General features: G+C 31.5%; 4 protein-coding genes across 5 annotated transcripts; 1 reads left to right on the forward strand and 3 right to left on the reverse strand.

The window, feature by feature from the left end:
- Positions 1 to 9,846: 9,846 nt before the first annotated feature.
- Positions 9,847 to 14,748, forward strand: LOC112760540 (cytokinin riboside 5'-monophosphate phosphoribohydrolase LOG3). Its single transcript, XM_025808124.2, has 7 exons — positions 9,847 to 10,919; positions 11,245 to 11,342; positions 11,565 to 11,595; positions 12,348 to 12,447; positions 13,873 to 13,943; positions 14,054 to 14,197; positions 14,388 to 14,748. Exons 1-7 carry the CDS (start codon positions 10,800 to 10,802, stop codon positions 14,481 to 14,483), a joined length of 660 nt encoding a protein of 219 aa, XP_025663909.1. The 5' UTR covers positions 9,847 to 10,799; the 3' UTR covers positions 14,484 to 14,748.
- Positions 14,749 to 18,316: 3,568 nt separating this feature from the next.
- Positions 18,317 to 22,473, reverse strand: LOC112760556 (pentatricopeptide repeat-containing protein At4g38010). 2 transcript variants are annotated; one of them, XM_025808126.3, is made up of 4 exons: positions 22,334 to 22,472; positions 21,339 to 21,467; positions 20,845 to 20,898; positions 18,317 to 20,694 (listed from the first exon to the last, which is right to left on the reverse strand). In XM_025808126.3, the coding sequence occupies exon 4, from the start codon at positions 20,241 to 20,243 to the stop codon at positions 18,474 to 18,476; it is 1,770 nt and encodes a 589-aa protein (XP_025663911.1). In that variant the 5' UTR covers positions 20,244 to 20,694; positions 20,845 to 20,898; positions 21,339 to 21,467; positions 22,334 to 22,472; the 3' UTR covers positions 18,317 to 18,473. The 2 variants fall into 2 exon arrangements, with proteins under 2 accessions (XP_025663911.1, XP_025663910.1); XM_025808125.3 differs by lacking the exon at positions 21,339 to 21,467 and having other exon boundaries at positions 22,334 to 22,473.
- LOC140176424 (uncharacterized) lies at positions 21,548 to 23,384 on the reverse strand. Its single transcript, XM_072207568.1, has 2 exons — positions 22,851 to 23,384; positions 21,548 to 22,591 (listed from the first exon to the last, which is right to left on the reverse strand). The coding sequence occupies exons 1-2, from the start codon at positions 23,272 to 23,274 to the stop codon at positions 22,257 to 22,259; spliced, it is 759 nt and encodes a 252-aa protein (XP_072063669.1). The 5' UTR covers positions 23,275 to 23,384; the 3' UTR covers positions 21,548 to 22,256.
- Positions 23,340 to 25,731, reverse strand: LOC140176423 (BTB/POZ domain-containing protein At5g03250-like). The gene is made up of 4 exons (XM_072207566.1): positions 25,368 to 25,731; positions 25,197 to 25,266; positions 23,932 to 25,116; positions 23,340 to 23,843 (listed from the first exon to the last, which is right to left on the reverse strand). Exons 1-4 carry the CDS (start codon positions 25,463 to 25,465, stop codon positions 23,409 to 23,411), a joined length of 1,788 nt encoding a protein of 595 aa, XP_072063667.1. The 5' UTR covers positions 25,466 to 25,731; the 3' UTR covers positions 23,340 to 23,408.
- Between the last annotated feature and the right edge of the window lie 1,801 nt (positions 25,732 to 27,532).

Raw genomic sequence — 27,532 nt, forward strand, 5'->3', positions numbered from 1 at the left:
TTCAATTTAATCATTCTATTCCATTCAATTCGATTAAAAAAAATCTAAACCTCGTCCACTTGATTAAAAAAAATTTGCACGAAAGCTTATTAAATATACTTATTTATATATTTTTATCTATTAATTTAAATTTTAAGAATAAGTAATTTTTTATACGAATGAAGTGTAAAAAATGGTGTTTAAAAGAAATTAAAACATGATTTGTATAATAAATATAAATATCTAGTTGTCAAACAAAATTATTTTAAGAAAAAATGTATTTTTCGACCAGAAAATATTAATTCATTAAAAGATGTCACAATTATTCAACAGTTCCTTCAGTGTGGCATGCTTGATACTTAAGCATACTTTTGTTACAAATTAGGCACATGCAAACTATTGAACAAAAATTCAAAAGCTCAAACAGTGAAAGAATATAAAGAACTAAAAGAAATAACTAGAATACAGAAAGCTGGAGAATTAGAATGAAGAAAGATTATGACATTAAAGGAGAAAAGGTTAAATTGTCCTTTTGGTCTCTTTAAACAAAGATTGAAAATAGTAAATAAAGTTGTCTAATATTCAACCAGCACATGTGAATGAAATCTCTTTCATTTTAATCACAATGTACAAATTCGGTGATTATGCCTCCAAAGAAACATATAATAAATATGGTACAATAAATATTAAGCATAAAAAAAGAAAAAGAGAATAATTCAAAAAATATAATATTTATTTTCTTTTTTATATTTTCGTATACTTTTAATATACATTAGAATAAGTATCTATGTAAAGTAGTGAGAACTGAAAAATAATAGTATCATTTTGAGAACAAAAAAGCATAAGAAATATACTTTGATCCATAAATTCAAAGTCACTTTCCTATCATGCATTGTTCATTTGTTTGACTTTGAAATTTAATTTGAAGTTAGTTAGCCCAAGAAAACAAGTAAAAAAATAAATAAGATCGAATAAAAATTAATTGAAAGTAATAATAAAATTTAAAAGCCTAACATAGTAACTCATTGGTTGAGAACAAGCTAAGGTCAAAAGTAACAAAATGACCGAAATAAGTTGTTAGAGGTGTCATTTGTTGTTAGTAACATACTTACATATTAATCAAGACTTTTATGCCTAAACGTCTGCTTTATTTTGGTACAGACGTAATTAGAGGGCCCTTCCACGTCTCCAGCTTTATGGGACCATGCAAAAAGAAACTCATCATAGTGGGAAAACATCATGCTCCAAGTAACCACTTAGTAGCAATTAAGATTTAGGACTAGTTGTGTAATAATTAATGAATTTAGTTAACATGTATTTTTTTTTTTAGATACATATTAAAATTATTATCAGTAAAAAATAATTGTTTTAATAAAGATATAGTAAATGTATTGAAACTTAAATTTTTTTATATTTTTTGAAGATATGGTTAGTTGAGAATTGAGATTTTTTTTCATAAGCATTTTCATACCATTTTTAATAAAGATACATATGGCTTTATACAAAATTCTTTATTTTAAAATTAATAAGAATAAAAGATTTTAAATTATAAAAATTTTAATATTATATCATAAAATTAATTTTTTTAAAAATTTAATTTAATAAAAAAAGACACGCAAATGAATAGTTATACGTCTAATAAAAAAAAATATTCATTTATGATAAATTAATTGGAGTTGAGTCGAATTATACTTTGCTATAAAAAGAAAATACGAAGCTATATATATAAACCTTAAAGGGAAAATTGAAATTAAATTGAAAGGGAAAAGTTTATAAAAATTTGGTAGACATTATGAATTGGGTGACACGAAGAAACGTCTCGTCGTGTTTGGGAGCTATGGTCGGAACTAATGACTTCATGAGTGGCCAACAAAAACAAATACGCATTCAACTTTGCAATTCTGCTTCCTCCACCAGTTTCAGGTTGCTCTCTTTCATTTCATCTCAATAATAATTATCTTTATCTATTCATATAATATTATAAAGTTATTTATATATATAGTTTATTTACATAACGCACGTGACTAATTAAAAACAATTTTCAATAATCACTCATCTATCCTTAACTTTTTTCTAGAAAAATATATGATTTTTTTTATTCGAGGATTAATTTGTTATGTAAATTAAATTGGTAGTAATAATATTATTAGTGGCGAGGTGTGAGAAAAAGAGAGAAGATAAAGATGGGGATTATGCGTGTAAGCGTGGTTGGTGGACAACATAATGTGAGAGAGAGAGAGAAGCAATGAATATATGTGAATGAGTGCCTCTGAATCTGATGAATATGGAGCATGCATTATTATTCTTGTCTCATTCAATTCTAATGAGTATGCATCATTGCACCTTCAATTCAACTCACAACACAAACTACTCTATCCCACTCTCTTTTCTTTTTCTCTCAAATCTCAATTAAAATACTTTAATTATATTATTTACATAAAATGGAAGTATAGTGCTCAAATGTAAGGGACATACATTATTGCTGGAGGTTTGTTCCATGGTGAAAACGCAGTAAACTTTACGTGAGTTTATAATTGAGAATCGTTAAATAATTTGACTAAATTTTTATATAATAACTCTTAATCATCAACTTCACCTGAATTTGACTATATTTGAATTTTCCCCTTATTCTATTCATGTAATGCAATTGTGTTTTCATTTTCCAATAAGCTAATAAGGAGATAAAAAGCAACCGAAAGATAATCAAAGTACTACTTTATAGTGCATGCAACAATAATCTTGCTTTAGAAAATGAATTGTTGTCACATGTATGTGAATCTCATCAGATGAAAATAAAGCACTTTATTTTATATCAAGCTAATTAAGGTATGTATGAATTAATCAGGTTCAATAAGTCCATTTTTTTATGTGTTAATTAAAAGACTTTCATGTATATTCATTGATTCTTTTGTATATATAGAAATTAGTAATAGGAGTCACTTAGATAAAGACGTCTAAAATGTTTTTTTTTAAAGATATTTTTCAATAATTAAAATTTAGTATATATAATTGATTAAATTATATTATTTTTGTCAAAATTAGGCTAGATAAATTAATTTAATTAACGGAAAAAAATAATAAATCAAATCTTAAATTGATTTAAATCAATATTATTTTTTTTATAAAAAAATGACTACAATACCCTTATTATAGAGAATGTTAAAAATACTCTTATATATATATATATATTAATTTTAAAAATTTTAAATCCTAACCATACGATAGAAAAATAAAAGACTAAAATTTATGATTTTTAAAATTAATATATATAATAAAAATATTTTAGTCATTTTCTATAATAGGGTATTGTAGTTACTTTCTATAAAAAATAATATTAATTTAGATTAATTCAAGATTTAATTTATCATTTTTCGGTCAAATTAATTTATCTAATCTAATTTTGATAAAAATAATATAATTTAATTGATTATATGTATTAAATTTTAATTATTAAAAAATATTTTTATAAAAAAATATTTTTAGTATCTTTATCTAAATAACTCTCGTTAGTAATTAATTAGCTGTGAAATTAGGAATACAAATGATCGACTAGAAGAAGTTTTTTAATTTTCAAAGTAATTAATAAAGTCATATGATTAAATATGTTTTTTTCCTCAACAAATAGAAGTCACATACATTTTATCTAAAAATTAGATTTTGTAAAATCTCTGGTCAAATTAAGAATATTATTCTAGCTAGTTGAATTAATTGTTTAAATTTAATTGCGAAATTAGATAATAAAAGGGCGCTTGCATTGACATGTAATAAGTTCGAATATTTTAAATTAAATAATGTGTACAATAAAAAGCACTCGATGTTTTCAAAGAATTGAGAAAATACTATAAGTAGCAAATTTAGAAAAGCAAATAATTTATCTATATTGAGCATTATTATTGGCAAGCAAAACATGAGGGTTTTTTTTTTTTTTAGCAAGTGAGGGAGATATGTCTCAGTGTATGGATGTTTAACTGGCATATTGTAGATTACCAATGCAATCATTCCTAAAATTAATGATTACAAAAAGGACTGAGATTCCTTTATTTACTGAGAAAAAGCAGAGGAGCCGCAAGTCAATTGAAATCACCACCTGCGTTGCATTAATTATCCATTTCCTTTTGGATCTGAGTTTTCCTCAAGTTTTGCTCCTATGGTATAACAACAATTTCACCATCAATTTCATTAACATATATTTTTAAAGTACATAATTAATTTATTATAAGTAAATATTTTATTATGTATCATTTTTATTAAAAATTTAATTAATTAATAATAATTTTATAATTAAAATAGGAGATAAGAAATCTATTTATTAGTTTCTTTTATTATTTTTACTTCCTATTTTATGTGAAGTTTTTAATTTTAGTTTTAATAAATAAAAAATAAATATATTAAAATTTTAAATATAAATTTTTTAATCAATAATATTAATATATGTCTGTAGAATAAATATTAGCTAAATTCTTAATATAACATGCAAAGTAAACTCTATATGTACGAGCATCTTTCACTAGACACTGTAACCGATGTTATTCAAACTCCAAATTATGCAATTTATCATCATTAATGTAATTATATAATTAGATCATATGGGAGTTTTAGTGTTAGAAAATAAAAATAATTGTGTATATATAATTTATTTTCTCCGTACTCTGTCCTCAACAGATTTAAAAAAGGCAGAAATCATGGACAGGAAAAAAAAACTAAATAAATTGATGAATAAATAAATAAATAAATAACTTGTGTGGTGATGGGATTTGAGATAGATATGGTGAAGGGACAAAATTTTGATGTATTGAGAATTGAGATAGTTGTACGTGGCAACATAGCAACATAAAATCATATAACCACTTTCGTTGATAATAATTAATCAAGAGATAGATGAGATTAGACTGAAATCAAAATTATTTAAGAAGAGAAGAAAGAGACAAAGTACAAGGCGAGCTCAATTTGACACATTTAATTATTTGCCCCTCGGGTCCCAAACCTAAAAAAAGAAAAAAAAAAAAAAGAAGTCGTCACCACAGAAAAACATTTCTGATAGTTAAGACCTTGTTTCTTATACTACATACAGACTTATTATTTTGAATAAATCATAAAATAAGAAGAAAAATGAAATAACTATAATTTTGATTTAGTCTCTAAGTATATATAAATCATAAATTATACAAGTTTTATATCTTTGAATTTATCACTTAACTCAAATCTAATTTAACAAATAAGTGTTAACCCAACTTAAGAAAAGAGAACTGCATTAACTATTCCAAGTTCATTCTTCCGGAAAACATATAAACAAACAGAAATCTTAAGAAAAATATTTTATAATTGAATTATTCTATATCTTTAAAATTTTTTATTAGCTAAAATTTTTATATATGAAATACAAAAATATTTAATTATTTTAATGTTTTACACAGTTATAGTAGTAGTATTACAAAATGTTATTGACGTTTTATAATAAAAAATATTTAATTATAAATAAATAAAATGTTACTAATATTTTATAATAAAAAATATTATTTTAATTATTAAAACACAAAATGTTAATGATGTTTTGTTAAAAAAATATTATTTTAATTAAAGAAACATAACATTAATGACAGTTTTGTAAATAGTCATAGTGATATTTAACACACAATTTATTTTATTATAAAAATATCATTCCTAATAATACAATATTAAGAAGAAAAAATTATTTTTTTTACCTATTCTTGACAAGTTAACCAAAATTACATACGAAACATGACAACAGTTAGCACTACATGCCATAAATGGAAATGAATTGGGAGAGTTAAATCTCAAAATGATTTTTGAGATGGTCGTGTGTACTAAAATCGTTTTTGAGATTCTAATTGTATCAATTACGTTTTTTAAATTGACAAAGATGCATCACGTTAGTTCCTGATCTATTTTCTATTAACGACGTGATGATGTAGTTTGATGATGTGGACTATTTGTGACATGTGTCACTCTATAGTTTGGCCATGTGTAATGGTATGATGATGTGTTGACCAATGACACTTGGCATGCTGATGTGGACGGTTGTGCTACGTGTCACAATGCTATTTGGTCACGTGTTCGTTTGTGCCACGTGTTGTAACAGTATTAGTCTACGTGTCATTTATTATGTCATCATTGTAGATGTCCTTCACTTTGTATTAAATGACTCATTTTAGTCTTTGAAATTGAATATCGTGTACCAAACTAGTCATTTTATTAGTTTTTTCTCATTTTTTTAAATTCAAAATTTTTAATACCTTGAATGCACTAATTTCAATTTTATTTTTTCATATATCGTTTAAATATAAGTATTTTTATAAAAAATGTTAAGATTTTAGTTTTAATTATATAATTTTTTCTATAATAATTTAACATTGATAAAATTTGTAATATATAAATATATTATTATAAAAAAAATTCTATGATTAATTAGACATATTTTTTTTTTATCAAAAATCTTGTATTTTTATCAAGAATTAAAATACACTTTTTTTCAATTCTTATAAAATATATATTTTTGTTGTGTGTAAATAAGTTAGACTGAAGACACTTCAAACACCCTCACTGCTATCTCTAAGACGGCAGTTAGAAGTACCTGCAAGAGAAAAAATATTTTATAAAAGTACTTGTATTTAAATAACATGTAAAAAATAGAATTGAAATTAATGAATTCAAAGATATTGAGAATTTTGAATTTATAGAAAAAATGAGAAAAAATTAGTGAAGGGTAGTTTGGTGCACGACATTCAATTTCAGAGACTAAAACGAGTCAATTAATATAAAATAAGTGACTAACTTGGTGTATCTACAATGATGAATTGATGACATAGTGGATGACATGTGGACGAATACTGTTGCGACACGTGGCACAAATGGACATGTGGCCAAATAGCATTGTAACACGTGGCACAACTGTCCATATTAGCATGCCAAGCGTCATCGGTCAACACATCATCATACCATTACACGTGGCTAAATCATGGAGTGACACGTGTCACTATAGCCCACGTTATTAAGCCATGTCATCACGTATTTAATGGAAAATAAATTAGAAATTAATGTGGTATACTTTTGTCAATCTCAAATACGTAATTGGTGTAATTAAAATTTTATAGGCGATTTTAATGCACGACACCAATCTCAGAGACCATATTAAGTTTAACTCGAATTAGGAAATCATATTTGGAAAAGTATGATAAGCCAATGGAATATTTGTACAATGTGTATAATGGAGGTTTATGGAGTATTAAAAATATAACCATTAGTGTTACCTTTTTCCATTAGCTAAAGCTTTTGAGATGAGTGGTATCATGACATAGTATTAGAGTGCTAGATCCGAAAGGTCATCATATTTTTAGTAAGTGTACAGAAATTTACTATTGACAACAACGATTTCTTTAAATCCCATTCTAATGTGCATTATGTTATATCTTAAGAAATTAAGAAGATTTTACTCCAAAGAGCTTTTGAAAAAGAAATTTATAAATTTGTTCACATTTCTATTGATCAACCCTATACTGCACGAAGTATGTCATTATTGTCATAGCTAGATTACTGATTTTGATTTACTTTTTTATATATTGTGTTCTTGATATGCCTTAAATTATACTAATAACATATTTAAATTATTTATTCATAAGGTAATCAATGTTTATCTTCATCTATAAATATTAATTTTAACTCTAAACTCAAATCTTGAATTAAATAAATGGTTGGTTGGAATTGAAGGACTTTTGTGGTTTGTAGTGCGTGGTGACACTTTGCAGTTTACATGTGAATAAAGATATACCCGGAAACAAGAAGAGAGGTTAATTCATTTTGTTTCCTTAAATATATGAAACTCATGGTATGATTAGAGGTAGATAATATTTATGAATAGTTTGGACCATTTCCCTTTTTGAAATCAAACATATCCTCAAACTTGTATTATACGGAATTTGACAGCACAAACTAGAATTGGGAATTTTGAACAAATTATTCATGGGCGGCCCATTGTATACTATATTCACAGATCTTCCAAACACTTTATGTTTGGGTGAAACCAATAATGATATGGAAGATAATTGTGCATGTGACTTCCATGCATGCATGCATCCTTAATTACCAACCACTTTCCTTTGGAAAAAAACATTATCCTGCCGTGAATGCCAATTTCACAAATCATTTTATTTTATTTTATTTTATTTCTTTCAATTACTTCTCAAATAATTCAAAAATATTAATATAACAAATGTCAAATTATCAATATTATATTTCTAATATTATCAAAATATAAAATACAAATAATGAAAAGTTAATCACTCTTAAATTAAGATAATGAGACACAAATTTCATAAAAATTATAAAATCAATAATGATTAACTCTTTAATTTACTATTTTACTAAATTTTTTCACTTTAGAAGATCTAAATTCCCGATGTGTATCATATTTAGTGGACAAAAAATATATACCTACTATCTATACAACATTATTATTCTGATTAAAAAAGTACATGGTATAGTTTAGAATTTTCCACGGTCTTTTTACTATTAATCAACCAGTGATTAATGATATACGTTATAAATAATTATATTTCCAATACATTCTGTTATCCAAATTTTTTTTTTGAGTTTATATGATTGTTTTGTATTTGTTCTCTTTTTGTTGGCCATCTTATTCTAAACTTTTTCTTTTGAGTTAGTAAAGATTGAACTCTAATTAAACTTTTAATTTAGATTATAAAACTATTGATATTATATCATGAAATTATTTTTTTAAAATTTAAACTAATAAAAAATATATATAAATAGTTATATTTTAAATAATATGTTTTTTTTTAAAATATGTATATATATACACGCATATATAGCATAATTTTAAAATTAGAGGAAGTATATAATTTTCGATAATTCCAAGCATATGCCTTGAATGAGTGTTTTGGTTGTGCATTATGATCATTAAAGTAGGGCGAATTTGAGAGTTTGGAGTTTGGAACGAACATGATTATCGTCTTTTTCCTTGTGTTAAGGTTAATAATGATATTGTGTAACGTAATAAGAGAAGTAGGAGGTTGAGAAACACACAAAAACATGGGTTTTATAAACGCGCATGCAAGCATGAGAAGGAATGATTATGAGTTTTATAATCTCTAAAAATGGCATACGACAAGAAGTAGACAAACATATAAAAAGCTTACAGCCAGAAAGGCTTATACATTGGGATTGGAGCTCTAAATTAAAATTAGCATAATATATAGGTTTAAAAATAAATTAGCTTACTTAAAGGCATGGGCTGCAATCCTGACAACAAATATTTTATATTGTGACATGAATTAATAATTGCATGAAGCCAAACCCCCATGAAATTATAATGTTTTTCATTGCTAACCTCATATAAGTAGTGGAGAAGAATGGGTAATGCGAAGGAGCGTGTGAAATAAAAATGAAATGTTTCCTATGTCTATAACAAGTGTGTCTACTAATTAAGGGCACATGCATGTAATATATACTACTACTACCTATTACCCATAACTTCCCTCTGCTTAAACCAAATTTTGTATATTTCACACAAATATTATACAATATGACACCCATCAATTAATTGTTTTAGCTTTTTTTATTTTTCTTTTTAAGAGAAAAAAATATGATAAATAGAAAAAGTTTTTTTTTTAACAATTAAAAAACTAACTTTGAAGTACTTAATTAAGACTTAATTACAAAAAACATTTATTGAATAATCTATCCTTTAGATATTTAATGGAGCATATATTAATTATTATTTGTGTTATGCAAGAAGTTTGGTTAGTTGGAATTTTATGAATGAATGAGATTAGTTAGAGTTTGTGGCAAAGGAGCAATATAAAAGGTAGCAAGTGGAAGGAATTGAAGAATGAATGGGAATGAAGCAGTGCGCACATACATAATTGGCACTATTATGAGCACTGAGTGGCCATCACTAACTCATTTTTCTTTGGATAAGCCTCCCAAATTACTCTCTACTCTCTATATCATATCACTCACACCCCCACTCATTTTATCTATCTATATTATAACTCTATATTTTCTATTACTTCCCCAACTTATATTCAACCTCAATAAAGTTTTCTTTTCATATTTATTTGTTGCTCTCTCAAAATAATATAAGTTGTCTAATCCATTAATTCATTGCGAATCTAAATTTAATTTAAAATTTTATTATTAGTCAAAAAATTATTATATTTATAAAACAGATATTTAAATTTTTTAACACTTATTTAAATAATAAATAAATTGGCTATTTGGCCAATTCAAATTAAGTTATAATTTTTCGTTCTCGTAATTTATTATAGACCTCATTTTAGGAACTTATTTATTAGAGTAAATATTTAAATTATTTCCGTGATTTTCAGAAACTAGGGTTTTTCATAAGCTTGAGTCTCTAATCTCTTTGGGGGTAAACTAAACAAAGCTTTTGATAAAAAGTTTGTATTTTTTGTGAGAAATTGAGAATGTTAAATAAAAAAAAAAATGAAAGAGTGGTCCACGCGTGGCAGTCACGTGCCATGGCAGTGTTTGTGAATGGGGCGGTTTATATAAAGCCATGAAAGCAGAGGAAGGAGAGGGCGCACTTGAGCACACAAGAGAAGAGAAGAGAAGAGAAGAGTGCTTGCCTCTTGCTCACTCAGTGAAGCAACAACAACACACATATATAGAACTCAATAACTTGATGATGATGATGATGACATCATGATTCTGATGATTCTTTCCATGTCACACATTGGATGAGTGATAGGTTCAGCAAAAAACAATCCTTAAAATTTGTTAGCTTCAGCAGCGTTACGTTGTTATTGTGAGTTGAAGAGAGAATGGAGAATAATGGTGAGAAGAGGGTGTCAAAGTTCAAGAGGGTTTGTGTGTTCTGTGGTAGTAGCCCTGGCAAGAAGAGTACCTACCAAGATGCTGCCATTCAACTTGGCAATGAATTGGTAAATCTGAATCACCCCTTTTCACCTCATAAACTGCTACATTTACCTTAATCTTCTCTTCAATCAAAAACACCCCCTTTTTCTTTTCTGGGGTTCTAAAAAGCTTGCTTTTTTATTCACTTTGGGTTTTTGAGCTCTGTTGACAAGATCATTGCTTCTTAGCTAAGCACTTTTACGAGTTTACAAAGTTCCCTCTGCTGATTGAGCTTCTTTCTCTTTTCTAGACTCATGCTAATATATTCTTCCAAACGAGCTAGTCGTCATCATTTTAGTATCATGGCCACTCTTATCATTTGCTTATTATTTGTGTTAAATGTCTCTCAAGGTTTCAAGGAACATTGATCTGGTTTATGGAGGTGGAAGCATTGGTCTAATGGGTTTGGTTTCACAAGCTGTTCATGATGGTGGAAGGCATGTTATTGGGTATGTATGAGTATGACACTATGACACTCTTTTTGAGTTTTGTTTCAATTCACTGTTTCTATGATTATTTTCTCCTTTCTCTTTCTCTTTTTTTCCCCCAAAAGATGTGGGGTAAAAAGGGTAGAAGGATCAGAGTCAATGATTCATCTAACTATGTTTGATTGTTTGTTGGTTGGTCTCTACTTCTTTTACACTGTTTGTGATGTTACTATTTCTTTGCAGAGTTATTCCCAAGACGCTCATGCCTCGAGAGGTATGTCTGCTTCTGCTTCTGCTTCAGCTTCAGCAGTAGAAAAAGCTTCTACTCTTTTTGCTTCTCATAATAAAATATGCCTACTTGTTCTTCCATTTTTATTCTTTTAGTTTTATATGTTTCTCTACACCAAGGAGAGAGTAGAACTCAGATTTTGTTCCTTTTTTATTCTTTCTATGTCATTCATGTGTGTACCCTCTACTTATGCTTTTCTTGCTTATGTATCTTCATTTTTCAGTTAAAAGCCTACTCAGTTCCTCTGTGTTCAAAATAAGCTTCTTGACAATTTCAAAACTTGGCCCTTTGTTCAATTTCTTGCAATTTCTTTTGTTTTTTCTTCATTGGCTTTTACTATAATGAAACTTTACATGAGGAATGTACTGTAGTATATTAAAATTAATTACTTTATTTTTGTTTTCAACCTCTTTGGCTGCACATTACATTCCTGACGTCAACATTTCTAGATTAGATGCATCATGCATTGGATTACCTATCCTCCAAATGAGTAAAATATTATTTGAACATAGCTATAGTACTTTGTGCCAACATATAGTCATTGGTTAGAATTTAAACTCAGATTAAATTCCATACTCTATCCAATAATAATGACAAGTATATGGCTTGAAATACAATAATGACCATGTTTAAGAAACATTTTTCTTTCTCAAAAACCTCATAACTACTAAACTATTCAGCTCTTCTTTCTTGTTATTTTCTGTTGTCTCAACTGTGCAAAATGGTACACTCTGCAGCTAACTGGTGAAACAGTGGGAGAAGTAAAGGCAGTAGCAGATATGCATCAAAGGAAAGCAGAGATGGCTAAGCATTCAGATGCTTTCATTGCCTTACCAGGTTAGCCTTAAAAAGAAACTCATTTGGTTTCATTAAAATAGAACTATATAAGGTATATGAAGAAAAATAAAACATAAAAAAATAGAAACATCATGGTGCTTGTAGTTTTCTACTTTTATCATGTAAGCACTGACCGTATCTCAGTGTATGCAACTTTCAAGACTAAGTCTCCCAATTGGTGTCTGTCTATCGCCCTTTTTATATTCAGCATTTAACAAGACCGGTTATGCTTTTCTTTTTTTTTTTTTTGGTCTTAACATTATTAAAAATTAAAAAGCTTATCACGCCTAATCATGAATGTTGTTGACAAGTTAATTAACTATATTAGTATTAATATTATGTACTTGTTTATGATTTTCGAACCATATATAAGTAATGGATGTGGACTAGTCCTTCCTTCACTTGTTAAGACATTTTTTTTCCTTATTTTGGGTCTGACTTATTCATGAGTCATTTTGAAGAAACCAGAAGTAGACAAGGTTTTTTCATGATTTAAAAAAGGGGATCATAAATAAAAAACTTTTTTGTGCCAGTTATGTATATTCAATTCAATTTGACCCTGCTGCCAAAAAAACAATTTCTCTGTGACTTTATTTTTTTTCACATATTCCAATGCTATGACTGTGATGATTGATTAGGGTGCCACTCTTTTCAACCATCTTTGGCCAAAAACAAAGAACTTGAGCTGCTATGGGTTTATCTGTGGTTCTGGTTGAATACCAATTTTACCTTTCACTTCAAACCATGACGTGATTGTACAAAAGCCTTACCCTTTTTCAAATGAAGAACTTTGACATGATAAGGTTTCTAATTAGCACCTGTACCTGAAATTGGAATGATGCTTTATCCTTTTCTAAGACCTTTTTGTTTTTTTCTTTCTAGTAGTTATCAATCTGAGTATTTGAGTGCTGCGCTTTTGTGACAGAGTAGAGAGGAGGCACGCAAAGATAAAGCTCTTAATCACTCTATTGCTTAGATGACAAAAATATGGGAATAAAATTTTTTTTGGGTACTTATTTTGATTTGCACATTAATTGGACACATACTTTTTCACTTTTTAGATAGAATGTGAACTTATTCAATGTGGATTTTATACTTAATCCAAAAGTGGATGAGTTTATGTTCATTGTTACACAATATACAGAGTAAAAATATATCAAAGCTTGATCTTAATGGTAGGCAAAATGGCTTGTCAAGCTACGAACCGAATCCATAATGGCATGCATTGCACTTTATAAGGAAAAATGGATTTTTGGCTTAAACATTTGATGAGTAAAATTAGTGTTATACATTAAAATCTTTGTTGGATTTAAGTTAGTATTTACTTTCTTAGTGGATTCACTCTTTATGTAGAATAGTTAATACTAAAGTGAATTCCAATTTCTCTTTTTAAGTTGTTGAAAAGCTCATGGAAGTTACATGCAGGTGGTTATGGGACTCTAGAGGAGCTTCTTGAAGTCATAACATGGGCTCAACTTGGGATTCATGACAAACCAGTAATAATACTTCACTTTTCCCATTTAATTGGAAACTCTATTACTATAAATTACTATAAGCTCAAGTCTACAAAGTTGCCTAACTAGATTTGATACTTTTCAACCTGTAGGTGGGGTTAGTAAATGTTGATGGATACTTTAATTCCTTGTTGTCATTCATTGACAAAGCTGTGGAAGAAGGGTTTATTAGTCCAAATGCTCGCCATATAATTGTATCAGCACCAACAGCAAAAGAGCTTGTCAAGAAATTGGAGGTGATTTCTCATAGCAACACATATAACTAATTAACTATATTACTGCTACCATGTTTTATCTATAACCTCATTTCGTTGCAAGTTGATAGATTTAGTATATTTAAACCTTAAAAGTGTGACATTTATTACTGTAGTAAGAGAGAATGTATTTAATTAGGCAGAAGATGAAATAATATTCTTTGTTTCACAGGAGTATGTTCCCTGTCATGAAGGTGTTGCTTCCAAGTTAAGCTGGCAGATGGAACAACAACTTGCTTATCCTCAGGAGTATGACATGTCAAGGTAGCTGCAATTTCTTAATCTGCACGGAAGATATGAGACTAGGAATAGAATTTTGGAGGTGGAAGAAGCTATAGTGTTATATCAGTATTCTAGCCTCTTTTATTTGGTGGTGAACTTCTTTTGTAAAGTACTTGTGATTGACCTGAAAAATGTGAAAGTACTTTGTTCTCCCTTCATGTGAAACTATGATTTCCTCTCAATTTGTAACTTGTAAGTACCTTTTTAGTTATTAGTATTACTCCATGTTAACTAATTTTACCTTTCAACCACTCTTCAGCGTACCTTTGACAGTATATTTTTTATTCAAGTAATTTTTGTTTGACTTGGCAAAGTTTCAACTTCAACCACACAAAAACACTTCATTAAATTTGTAAACAAAGAACTGCTATTTGGAAAAGAAGAGAGACAAACAGAGGACACAATGCATGGCTTGGGAAGAGGTGGGGAAGGTGTTCATGCAGAATATAGTCCAACTTGAACAGGATCAAGTGTTAATAATTTTAGAATGGGACAGATAGTGCAACAATCATGTTCATTGCTTGTCTTGAAGTAACTGCTTTCAAATTTCAACGGTTGTGATTCAGACCAATACTTGAGTGGGAGTACAATTTAGATATTTTTTACATGAATACAAATTTGCTATTTTATATTTACATAAATGATTGACAGTAAGAAGAGTCGCTCAAAATTTACTGTATTAATTTAGCACCACATCTTTTTTTGTGAATCTTACATTTCTGAATGCGATTTTACTTTATATTCTAATAAGTTGTTTGATTAACTTGGAATATGTTGTTTAAGATTATGGAAAATTTGATAGAATCATATGTTAATCTGAGGCATATAGAGAAGCTTGTCTTATCAATAAAACAAAAGACGATATGAGTGATAAATGTGATTCTGTATTATCACAATAAAATTTAGTTGCATTAATTTTTATTTAGAATGCACTTATTTACTTTCGAATCTTGCCAAGTTCAATTAAGATGATAAAGTATAATGTGTTAAATTTATATGTATAGAAATGAAATTTCTTCCCTCAGCCTAATTAGGCAAACTTTGCATACCAATACATGTTCAAGATAGCATGACACTCTTTTTAATAGCTTTTACTATTACTTGTGAATTCTGATATAAGAAATAGATGGTTTAATTAATATACATAAAAGATTTATTAATAAGAAAAAGTTTGTAGGCCCTATACATCCTATCAAACATGACATTGCCATGTGTTAAGCAAAGGCCACATGGGATCCAAACTAGAAATGAAGTGATCATGTGCCACATGCGTCTAAGGACATATTATCATAGCATTCCCAATACATTGATGTTGTTGGTCCCCGGTATCTTCTTTCAAATTGCCAGTTGTTGAAACAACTTCTTTGTACATTTTTGGGGTCTCTAATTCGATAAAAAGCTCGAGTAGTTTGTATTGGTAATCATGTTTTGATTTGAAGCCATGCTCAACTGAAACATTGCATGCCAAGGAAGAACAAAAATTTGAAACATCAAGGTCCTATATATACAACACTCTAAAGATGTTGATGGCAGTGGATACAACTGTTCTGTGTTCTGCAAGAGAACTTATCAAATGTTTTAACAGAAACTAAGCTAGTTGTTGCATTGAAATATAATAAAGTTTTGAATTAAGGGTATAGACAACATAGAATTATTCATGTTTGAGCATAGGATTATATGGGAAGAAGCAAGAGTAGGTTAGTTGAAAGTTGTTGTTTTGTGGTACAAAGTTTTTGCTTGAAATTAAAAGAATCTAGTAACGGCAAAGGGACTAAAGGATAAAAGGATGATTGTGTGATATGCAGTGATAGTTTGGGCAAACATCCACATCTTGGACCGCTAGCATGTAGAGTAGCTATCAACCACTATTTCATTGTTAGGTAAACATTGGTTTACATATTCTGCCTCACATTTGTTTTCTTAAGTTAAAAGGACTTGCATTATGTATCCTAGTGTGTCAAATTATATTCCCTTTTCTACGGTTTCTGATCAATTCTCTCTTGTATATATCTTGGATAAGGAAGATCTTCTTGTATTAAACAGCAATCTTATCTTCATGCTTCACCATATACAGCATTTTGGTATATGCAAAAATGCAATAGTCCAATTATGTAACAGAGCATAGTGCTGTTCCTTCTTTTGTACTTTGGTTTTATCCTTTTCTGTAAACAGAACATTGCCCCTCTTTCTTTTTTCTTTTTTTTTTTTTCCCTTCCAATGAGATTGTCACATGGTGCTTCCTGCTTCTTGCTTTGGTTGTTGGAGGGAGTGGGGATCAATATACTATCATATTATATAATAAAGAAAATAATTAATTAATTGATTGATGCATTTACTCGACTTATTATAAAGAAAACTCTGCATTTATAAGGATTCAAAAAGTGAATGTCCTTAGCAACCAAAACAACATAAGCCATTCCTTTTAAGGTACTATGAAAAGCTCAAACTTTCCAACTGAATAGTGATTGGTTTTCGACATTAATAATTAAAAATAAAAGATTGCATCACTAAATGTACATGATTGTATTAGATGAAGTATATTCATTGATATAATACAATTAAATGAGCTTCTGATTGTACTAAATCAATGAATAAAGTTTTATACATGATTAAAAATAGCTAATGTAGAACTAACTTGGGCTGGTTGAGTGGTGAGTGGTCAGCTCACTCGTCCACTTAAGCAAGTGTTGGGGGTTCGAATCGCGCCTTGTGCATGTAGTAACTCATTGGCTAGCGGCAGACCCTTAAATGGAGCTCAGATCCATGACGGATTAGTTCTTGACCTGTCGGGTTGGAGGAATCCGTGGGCAACCAAAAAGAAAAAAGATACACTTAGTGCAAGTGACAGTTGGTTGGTATAACTAACTCAGCTTTATCCAGTAACTAACTAACTAACTTGTCAATTAAGCAACTCAAATTCCCAACCGTCATTTGGAGTTTGTTGAGTTGGAAGGGCCACAAATATATATATCCAACGAGTTGCAGAAAGTGTGGAATTATATTTAAGTATTTAACATTATGAAAGTTATGCCCATGTCAATTGTATTGTCTGCAGTGTGCACAGACAAATAATTGCTAAAATACGAAACTTTCCCAGTTCCTACTTGGCCTAAAGAAAGTTGAAGAATGAAGAGTCACAAATAAGGGACAAGTAAACCAATACAATAACACTTTTTGGTGTAAAAAACTAAAACCCACTTTGAAGCCCAATAGGGCTATTTTTTTATGATAGGAATGAGTTTGGTTAAGAAAAAAGGTAAGGCCAATTTTTTTCAGAAAAAAAAAAAAAAAAAAAACAAAACTTCCCACAAAAGGAAACATCTCATAAAGAACAAGATGACCAGTTTAACTACATCATGTACTTAAGATATTAAAAAGTTAAATTTGAAGCTTAAAAAAATTTAATCTCCTATCATTTAAATGTGGCTATTAGATCACTTTAGTGGATAGTAATGCACTTAGTGTTGTCCAAGAAAATAGTATCTGCATAACTAAACATGATCTTCATTTAACAAAGCTATGATTTTCAGTGAACCATGTCAACAATTTCAGTTATTTATTTATTTCAAGTCTTGGATTCGCATGTCCATTACTCGGAAATATAAATCACGACTAAGTTGTTTTTATTCAAGCAAGTCTTTTTCAATTTCTACCACTCAAAGTGCAATCAATAAAGAAGTCTGCAACATTAGTGTATATTTTCTCTTGCGTACACTTGATGATAGTTGATTTTACTATAATAATCATAGTCATGATTCCACATAAATTGTACAATTCTTCCAAGAAAAACACGAATTGTGGAAAAAGACAAGGGCCATATTAGCAGGAATCCCTGATTTTATTTTATAACTTTTGCTAGAAATAAATTCATAGACCTCCACCAGTTTTTCGTTGTCAAAATTTCATTGATCAAAGACCATAAACAAAGCCTATACAAATAGAAACCGACAAACATAAACCAAGCCTAAGACAATAATCAAGAAAGGGTATCGATTTGATTCGCAAGTGTGTTTAACACTACACGTATATCCTCACTTTGAGGATGGTCATTATCTCCAACTAAAAATTCATGGCTTTTACCATCCACTCTTATAATGCTAGAACCTGGAACCTTGTTTATTCCTTTCTTTTTCATCTGTCTCCTCAAGCTTCTCACCTCGGTCCATTTCTTGCTCGCTGCATATAGATTCGATAGAAGAACGTATATACCGCTATCTTGGTATTCAAAATTTTGAAGTGATTTTAACATTTCTTGGGAGAATCCAACATTTTCATATGTACTGCAGGCACTTAAGAGAGCTCCTAGGATCTGCACATCGGGCGGCATTGGCATTGTCTTTATCAACTCCATAGCTTCCCCCACCAACCCAGCCCTGCAGAACAAATCAACCATGCATCCATAGTGTTCTAACCACGGTGAAATATTGTAACTTGGACTCGTCATCTGATTGAAAAGCCGACGACCTTCATCGACCAGGCCGGAATGGCAGCATGCTGTGAAAATGGCCAAAAACGTCACCTCATTAGGCCTGGTCCCAGATTCAATCAACTCTTCAAATTGTTTCAATGCTTCTTGTCCATGTCCATTTATTGCTAGGCCACCTATAAAGGCATTCCAAGTTCTGATATTCTTAGAAGGCATATCATTGAAGACACGCTGCGCCATCTCTATGCAACCACATTTTGCATACATGTCAACCAATGCTGTTCCTATATGAACATCCTGTTTGATGCAGCTGCAATCAATGTATTCATGGACCCATCTGCCATATTCAAGCAGCCCAAGACTTGCGGAAGCAGAAAGAACACTGGTCAGTATAACCCCATCAGGCTCAAAACCTGATGCCTGCATTTCATAGAACAGGTTAAGTGACTCATTTGGAAATTGACATCGCACCAATCCACCTATCATACTAGTCCAAGAAATAATGTCCTTCTCAGGCATCTCATCAAACACTTGCCTTGCATCAGCAACAGACTCACACTTCATATACATATCCATCAATGCATTGTCTACCACCAATTCCTTCCCATATGGACATTTAACTACCAACCCATGAACCCCTTTCCCTAAATTTAAACGACCCAGTTTCCCAATAGCCCCAAATATGCTAACAATAGTTGCCAAATTAGGCTCCACATCCATTCTCAAAAACAATGCAATGGCATCATCAAACAACCCAGCCTTCACAGACCCAGATATCAAACCAGTCCAAGACACCACATCTCTAATAGGCATCTCATCAAACACCTTGCAAGCACTAGCATTGTCCCCACAAATGTTGTACACATGCACAAGACTGTTCTGCACATACATGTCACACCACAAACCGTTCCTAACTACCACTGCATGCAACTGCCTAAGCTCAAAAATCCCAGAGAATCGAGCACATGATTTCAAAACAGCTGGGACAGTGAACACATCAGGAACAAACCCATTTTTGAAAACCCATCTATAGACAATAATTGCAGCCCTGGGTGAGTGGGAAGAAGCATAGCTGGAAATGAACAGGTTGCAAGGGAAGGAGCTCAAGCTCCAATCCAATTGCTTCAAGTAATTGCTGGTGTAATGAACATTGGTGACATGTTTACCAAAAAGATTTGCAACTTTGGCGACAACCAAGTCATTGGAAACAAGGGCAGAGGTCAATAATTGTGCATGAATTTTCTTGAAGGATCTCAAGTCCTTACATTTATCAATGAATTCCAACAGAACCCATTTCAGAGATTGCGTAGCCTTATTCATGCCAATCAAGAATGCTCAATGCTCAAACATGATTAATCATTTTTGCCATTACCAATGAATTATGTAATGACTAATATGAATGCTTTTTGTCAACTTTGCATTCTAAAAAGTAACAAGCAATAAAAACACGTTTTTGTGAATTCCTCGTCTCCTTGTTGCTATTTAAAATGGCCAAATGGGCCTTAATTGACGGATCTATGAAAAAGTTACCTGGCACTGCTGCTTCTTCCAGTGATAGTGTTGTGAACCATCCTCATTATTGGGCTTTTCCAGCAAATGCAACGCTGTATTTTACCGTTCAAGCTCGGCCTATTTCGGGGTTTGTTGCGACTGAGCAATTAGGCCATGTGTTGGTGCAGCTGCCGCCGCCTAGTTGTTCTTCTGATGGCCACACTAACTCTTGTTCTACTTTGGCTCCTAGTTTGAGCTCAGGAACCACTGTTAACCAATCCTAGTTTGGGGAAAGGGAAAAACTAAAATTAGAACATTTTAATTCATAATTCAATTAAAATAAAAAAGTTTAACAGTAGTGTTGTCCGTACTTAAACAAGTCAAAATAAGAATTCAAATGAACTAATCATATAGCAACTAAGCATCGCACCTGCTCGGATTTTCAATCTTGTCCCTCCCACTGCAAATAATGTCAAAAACCATCCTGCCAACAGATATTGCCACCGTTAGATCTCAAAAAATTTGTCATCACTGATTGAAGAGAGAACCACGAGTTCTACACACCAAAGCATTAAATATCTATTTAATTAGAAATTCAGAATGCTACCGGTATTACAGGCCTCAGAATTCAGAAATCATATATATATATATATATATATATATATATATATATAGCATTTACGGAATCCAGCTTAACTTGGACATTGTTCATTTTCAGTTCCAAAAGAGTAAAAATAAAAACTATAAAGTATGAAAATGTACCTAATTTCTATATGGATAAATATAGTCCGAGTTCAGTTCAACGTATTTGCTTCTAATTTTATCATGTTATAATTTATCATATTTCAGAATTTTAGAGCTTGCTGAGTTGTGGTAAAAATTTTCTGATACAGAAAACAAATAAATTACAACCAAATAATTTACTTGAGATTCGGAGCATAATTATCAGACTGAACCAGTAATTGAACCGATCATATGACTGAATAATGGGGTCACTCATTCAACTGGTGGATTACAGGTTGAATTGGTGGATTAGAGGTTGAATAGGTTGACCTGTTCATAATTTAAAAAAAAAATATATAAAAGGGCAAGGGCAAGAGCAAGAGCAAGAGCAACAGCCAACAACATTACAATTACAGCAAAATGGCAAATTAATTAGTATATCTAAAATTCAAAACTTAAAATCAATTTTATGATTACAATTACAGCAATAACATTACAATAACATTACAATTACACCTAAATCAACTTTATAATTACAGGAACAACATTACAATCACAGCAACAGCAAGATGGAAAATTAACCAGCTTATCTAAATTTTAAAACCTAAAATCATCTTAATTATTACAATTACAGCAACAACACTAGAACTACACCTAAATCAACTTTATAATTACAATTACAGCAACAGCAAAAAAAATTAATTAGCTTATCAAAAATTCAAAACCTAAAAAAACTTCATTATTAAAATTATAGCAAACTGGAAAATGAATTGATTGGGTGAAGAAGAAGACAAAAAGCTGTGAACTAGGAAAGGGAGGAACTAGTGAAAATTGGAAAAGTGGGAACCGGGGGAAGACAGGGACTCACAACGGCGGCAATAGCGAGGCCAGGAAGAGACGACCACGAACCTGGGCGAGTTGCTGCCTGCTTCGTGGCCCACTTAGTTATAGCATTATAGCATCATAAATATGTCCACAGTTACTTGTTTCAGGAACTATATATGTTACCAGTTTATCATTTCTGACTAATTTCACAAAGCTAAGCAATTAAGCATTATTGAACCATTCATAAGGATTCTTGATTCATAAACTAATATCACAGATGCAAACTCAAATTCTCTACACCCTTGGAACGGTAGAACCCATCAAGGAAATGCAAAGAACAGAAGACGGCGGAACAGAGTACAGAGAAGAACCTTGAGGAAAGGCGAGGGTACCCAGAGAACAGAGAAGAACAGAGCTGGTCACGACGAGGAAAGGCGGACGGCAGAACAAAACACGGCGGAACAGAGCAGCGGTGCGACAACGATCCAAAGAGGCGAAAGCTACGACCAGAGACGCGACGCGTGGTGGCGGCGGAAGATACGAAACTGCAGTGCCACTGCCAGCTGCCTGCTGCAGTGCCAGCTGCCTGCTGCAGTGCCAGCTGCGGCGGAGACAATAAGCGCCGGCAGCTGAGTTTAGATGATGAGAAGACCAAGAGGGAAGAGTCGGATCCAGATCCGGATTTAAATTGGTTAAATGGTTTGAATTAAAAAACTAAACTATAAAATTGATGCAATTTGATTTAGATTTTTTTTATTTAACTGATTTTTTTAAATAGTTTGGTTTGGATTGGATTTAAAATCCATAATCTAGATTTTTTTGCACACCCCTAGAATCGTGGGAGTGAGTGAATGAGTAAGGGTCGAGAGAGAGAGTGAGAGACTAGACCTTGGAGGGTGGATAACGCCGCTGATGCCTGACGACGTGGAGGAGCTGAGCGGCTGTGAGAAAGAGAGTGGAGGGTGGAGAGGGACTGAGTCTTTTTTTTTTTTTTTTTGTCAGGGACCCAGGCCAATACTGGCCCAGACCCAAAGAATCTCCAAGCCCACAACCCGACCCGGAAATCAAACCTGCGTTTCCCTCTCCATTGCAGCAGCTTTTCCTCAGCAAACCAACAAGATGATCGGAAGCATCCCGGCGAGGCGGAGCTCTGATCGTCGACATCATCTTCGAAGCTCGAAGCTCCTGAATCAGTAGTGGACGCAGTAGCCATCATCCCCTCATCACCCGTGTATCTTACTAATACAATAACACTTTTTGCGGCAAAAATTAAAACCCACTTTGAAACCCATGCATTAGGCCTATTTTTCATGAGAATTAAGTTAAGAAAAAGGCAACGCGAACAATTTCTTTTTTTTACATGATGCACTTAGGATATTTAAAAGTTGATTTTTTTTCCATTCTCAGTCGGCGCAATAGTACATCATATATGTTGATATTGCAACACTAGCAAGACCTTTTTCTAAAGAAGATTCTTTGGAAAATGTTCCAACCTCTCTTACTCTTAGCTAGCTTATGGAGCTCTTTCCTAATACAGGTGCATTCCTTTTCAAGCTCTGAGACACGTTCCCTCAAGTTTCCACCACCTTGTTGCTGTGAAGGGTCTACTTGACCATTATTCGCACTCCTTAGATGGCCAAGATTATTTCCATTAAGGCTGTTTTGTTGTTGTGCGTTCTCAAAGTTATTTGTGTCATCAAATAACCAGCTAGATATTGATGTTCTGAGTCTAAGCTGTTCAAAGAAGAGGACCTGCACAATTACTCTGAGTGGCAATCTCTCATTTTGTGCTGCATGTGTGCTTGCTTCCAATGACAGCTTTTGGCAGTTCATGAGTCTACAGAATTGCTCCCTCTCCGAATCAACTAGCCAAGGATGTGCCTGTATTAGTTGTCATAGACCAATGTGTTACATTATAAATATCAACATATATATCACCATGTATATTTAGATTGCAACATGGTGTTACCTTGAGATACACATCTATAGCATGATATAAACCATCATCTATAGGCCTAGCATATTCTGGAATTGCAGTTGCAAGGGCCTGAAACTTTGGCAATTTGAAATTTACATCAAGAGCTACCTCAGCAAGATATGCATCTACCAAGTTGGCTACTATTGTCATAGGTGTTAGTGAATCAGCTGCACTCGCCAATGGCCCTTCTTCATGCATGCTTATGCACGGAGTAGTTGATGCAGTTGCAGGCAAGTATATGGACAGAAAATGATCTATAATCCTCTGAATGCAATCTGTATCGTAAAGTGTCTCAGCCGGTTGCCCCATGTTTGGAATCAGAAGATCAACAAGAATGGCTTGTTCAAGTTGAGAGCCAATCCTTTTCTCCAAAGTGTCTATGCATGACTGACTTGCATGCAGAAGCATAGCTGTTCTTAGCATTCTAAGCAAATACTTGGAAGGTGTTACACCTTTCTTACTTGGAAGCATTCCCACAATTTCTTCAACCATATCTCTTTGATCTGCTTCAGAATTTGTCCCTTGATTCACATCATTGTTGTTGTTCTTTTCCTTGAAGCTTGATTGCCTATTCATCAAGGGTACATATCTTGTAATATAACGTATCAAGGACCCTGCAATATTCTCAGGTTTCATACCTTTTGCTTCGAGGGACAAAATTAGTCTCTTGTATAGTGGTAAACTCAACAATGATAGATCCTCATACCACCAATCATCACCTTTGGTTTGTGATTTATCTTTTTCATTCAAGGAATCAGCTTCAGCCATTGTGGGCTTAGGGTCGGGACATGCCTTGAGGGTCAAGAAATCAATGCATCTGGAAACTATGTTGAGTTGTTGTGCATAAGACATAACCTCTTCACATGATTGCAGAGCTTTTATTGTGTCTAGCCAATTGCTGAGAACTTGATTGAGAAAAGACTCTGTATGTCCAATGAGGTTGGATTCCCCATAGTTTTCATTCATTTCTAGATACTCTGCTGCACATCTTAGAGGTACTACATTAGAAGCCACGACTTCGATTAGTACGCCATAGCAAAACCTTGTTACAAGATCGAATGTTTTGTCTCCTCCGGGGACATCATGGAGTTGCAAAACACAGCTTGCTCCTTCCTCCTCCTTGGAGGAGTCATTGATGAGTTTCTTGAGCAATCCACTTCTAGAAAGCAATGGGAACTGCATGCGTGCATCAAGCTTTACATATTAATGAACAAACATAAGGTGTTGCATGAAATTAAAGCATATTTGGCATGCACCTTGTGGAGGAAAAAAGTTACTTGGCCTACTTCAATGGTAAGATCACTTGGGAGCCCCGTTGTACAATGCCTACAAAATTAACACATATTGGACTATGGATATTGAGCATTTTAACATACATTTTGATCTGTGATTCTCATGTCTGTAACAATTAATCGAAATAAAATTACCAAGATTGGCCTTCTCGACGAAATGCATCAGAAGATTTAGATCCAAGCCTCAAGAGGGCCTCCATGTTATGTTGTAGGAAGAAGAGAAAAAAGAACATTCAAGAGAATAGTAGAATGGAAAGAGGGAGCATGCATAGTGCAATTAGTTGCTGGTGTTGCTTAGCTAGATGATCCATTATTGTGATTATGGTCCAAATTAAACACAAACATGTAGCGAGTCTATAGCTCATAACTGAAAACGTAACCAACCCGAAACTAATGCTTAGCTTACGCACTTCAATTGCCTTCATCATCTTCAATAATTCTTAATCGCTTAAAAAGCCACGTAATTACCTTGATTCTTATATATGCATGTAAAATTTCAATTAAAATTAATTAACAACAAGCAGAAGTGAACTTTATCCCCTAGTAATTACATATGGTCCAAGTCACGAATCTGCCTCCGATCCGTTGCCTTTGTCCTTGACTAATCATTAGTACATGAAATATATTTTATTGCAATCAATTAGCATCTGTTTCCGTCCTCTAGAAGGTGCAAATAGATACTTCTTAATTGTAACAATTCAAGTGGTCAAGCACTTGGTTTTGCATCACTATGTAAAGCTACACATGCATATTTACAATCTTCTTGTATTTGTTTCACCAGTTAATTAATTAATATGGTGTCGTAGCTTTTGATTATTTTGAATTGTAATATTACCTGCACAAACATATTAAGTCTCTGTTATTTTTTTATATCAATTTATCATGCTTACTTTCAACATAGTATGAAAAATCTATTATATATTATATATGTTACTAATATTACAACTAAAATATATTATATATTATTCTTTTATTGTAATTAAAATAATTTTTTTAATTAAAAAATTCTCTCTTTTTCTTTTTTTTTTTTTATTTTTTTTTCATTCATTTTTTTTCTTATATATTATTGTTAATAACTAATTATTAATTTGATAATCAAATGAACATTTGATTCTAATAATTTTTATTGGGTCAAGGCTTGAGATGTCAAATGACCACTTTACCTTCATCATAGCTAGACCCTCTTTGATCGCAAACCTAATTATTATTATTATTATTATTATTATTATTATTATTATTATTATTATTATTATTATTATTATTATTGGATGTCTACTTCCATACTTAGATTATATTAGTGAAGGGAATAAATAATATAATGGACTTGTTTACTAGGGATTCAGAAAGCTAATATTGGGGATTTTATTTTAAAATCATGCATTTTTTTTTCTTCTTTTGTCTTTAGGTATATACTCGGACCTTATTGTTATCAAAAGTCTGACTAATTTATCTTATTAAGAAATCAATTATATTTTCCAACACAAATATATACACACTAAGCTCGTCCATCGAGAATCAGACACTGTTCTATATCTACTATTCAATCAAAACTGATAATAAAAAGAGGAATGAATACCTAATTCGGTCTTTTTTTTTTTATAGACGTTGTGATTTTTGTTCAAAAATAAAGGACAAATTAATTTTTATTTCATATTTTTGTGAGACGTTGTGAATCTTTCATCATTTTCCCTAATTAAAATAGATGGAAATTGTCTATGTGTCAGTTAAGTAGTTAATGTTGCTAATATGGAGGTTAACATTCTATTAAGTTTTACGTTGGCCACTAGAAAATGGACAGAAATTAATCTGTCCTGCTTTAAAAACCTAAAACTACGTCATTTTGGGTTTTAATCAATGTTTCATTAGAGAATAGACAGGATCGATCTGTTCCGCTTTAAAAACCTAAAATTATGTCGTTTTTGGGTTTCAATTCATGTTCCATTAGGAAATGGATAGAGGTCGATTTGTCCTGCTTTAGAAACCAAAACTACGTTGTTTTTAATCTTCACTGAAACAAAATGGTTTGAAAGTGATTCTATGCAGCTAACTCTCACTCTTCTCTCAACCCAAATATAAACCCTAGGAGACCATGATTGGTAGTGGAGAGTGTTGTTCATCATCAAATCAACGAAGTAGAGACAATTCAGGCTGGAACTTGAATTCTAGTGGGAGCGTTGGAGCTCCGAGAAAAAGAAAATGAATTCTCAGGGACGATGAAGAATTCAGACATATTATTCTTTCACTGCCCATATTTCAAGGTACTTATTTAACGTTTAGCTAATTTTTGGTTTTTAATTTCT

Source organism: Arachis hypogaea, chromosome 2 (genome assembly GCF_003086295.3).
Source record: "Arachis hypogaea cultivar Tifrunner chromosome 2, arahy.Tifrunner.gnm2.J5K5, whole genome shotgun sequence".
In the NCBI taxonomy this organism is placed as follows: Eukaryota; Viridiplantae; Streptophyta; class Magnoliopsida; order Fabales; family Fabaceae; genus Arachis; species Arachis hypogaea.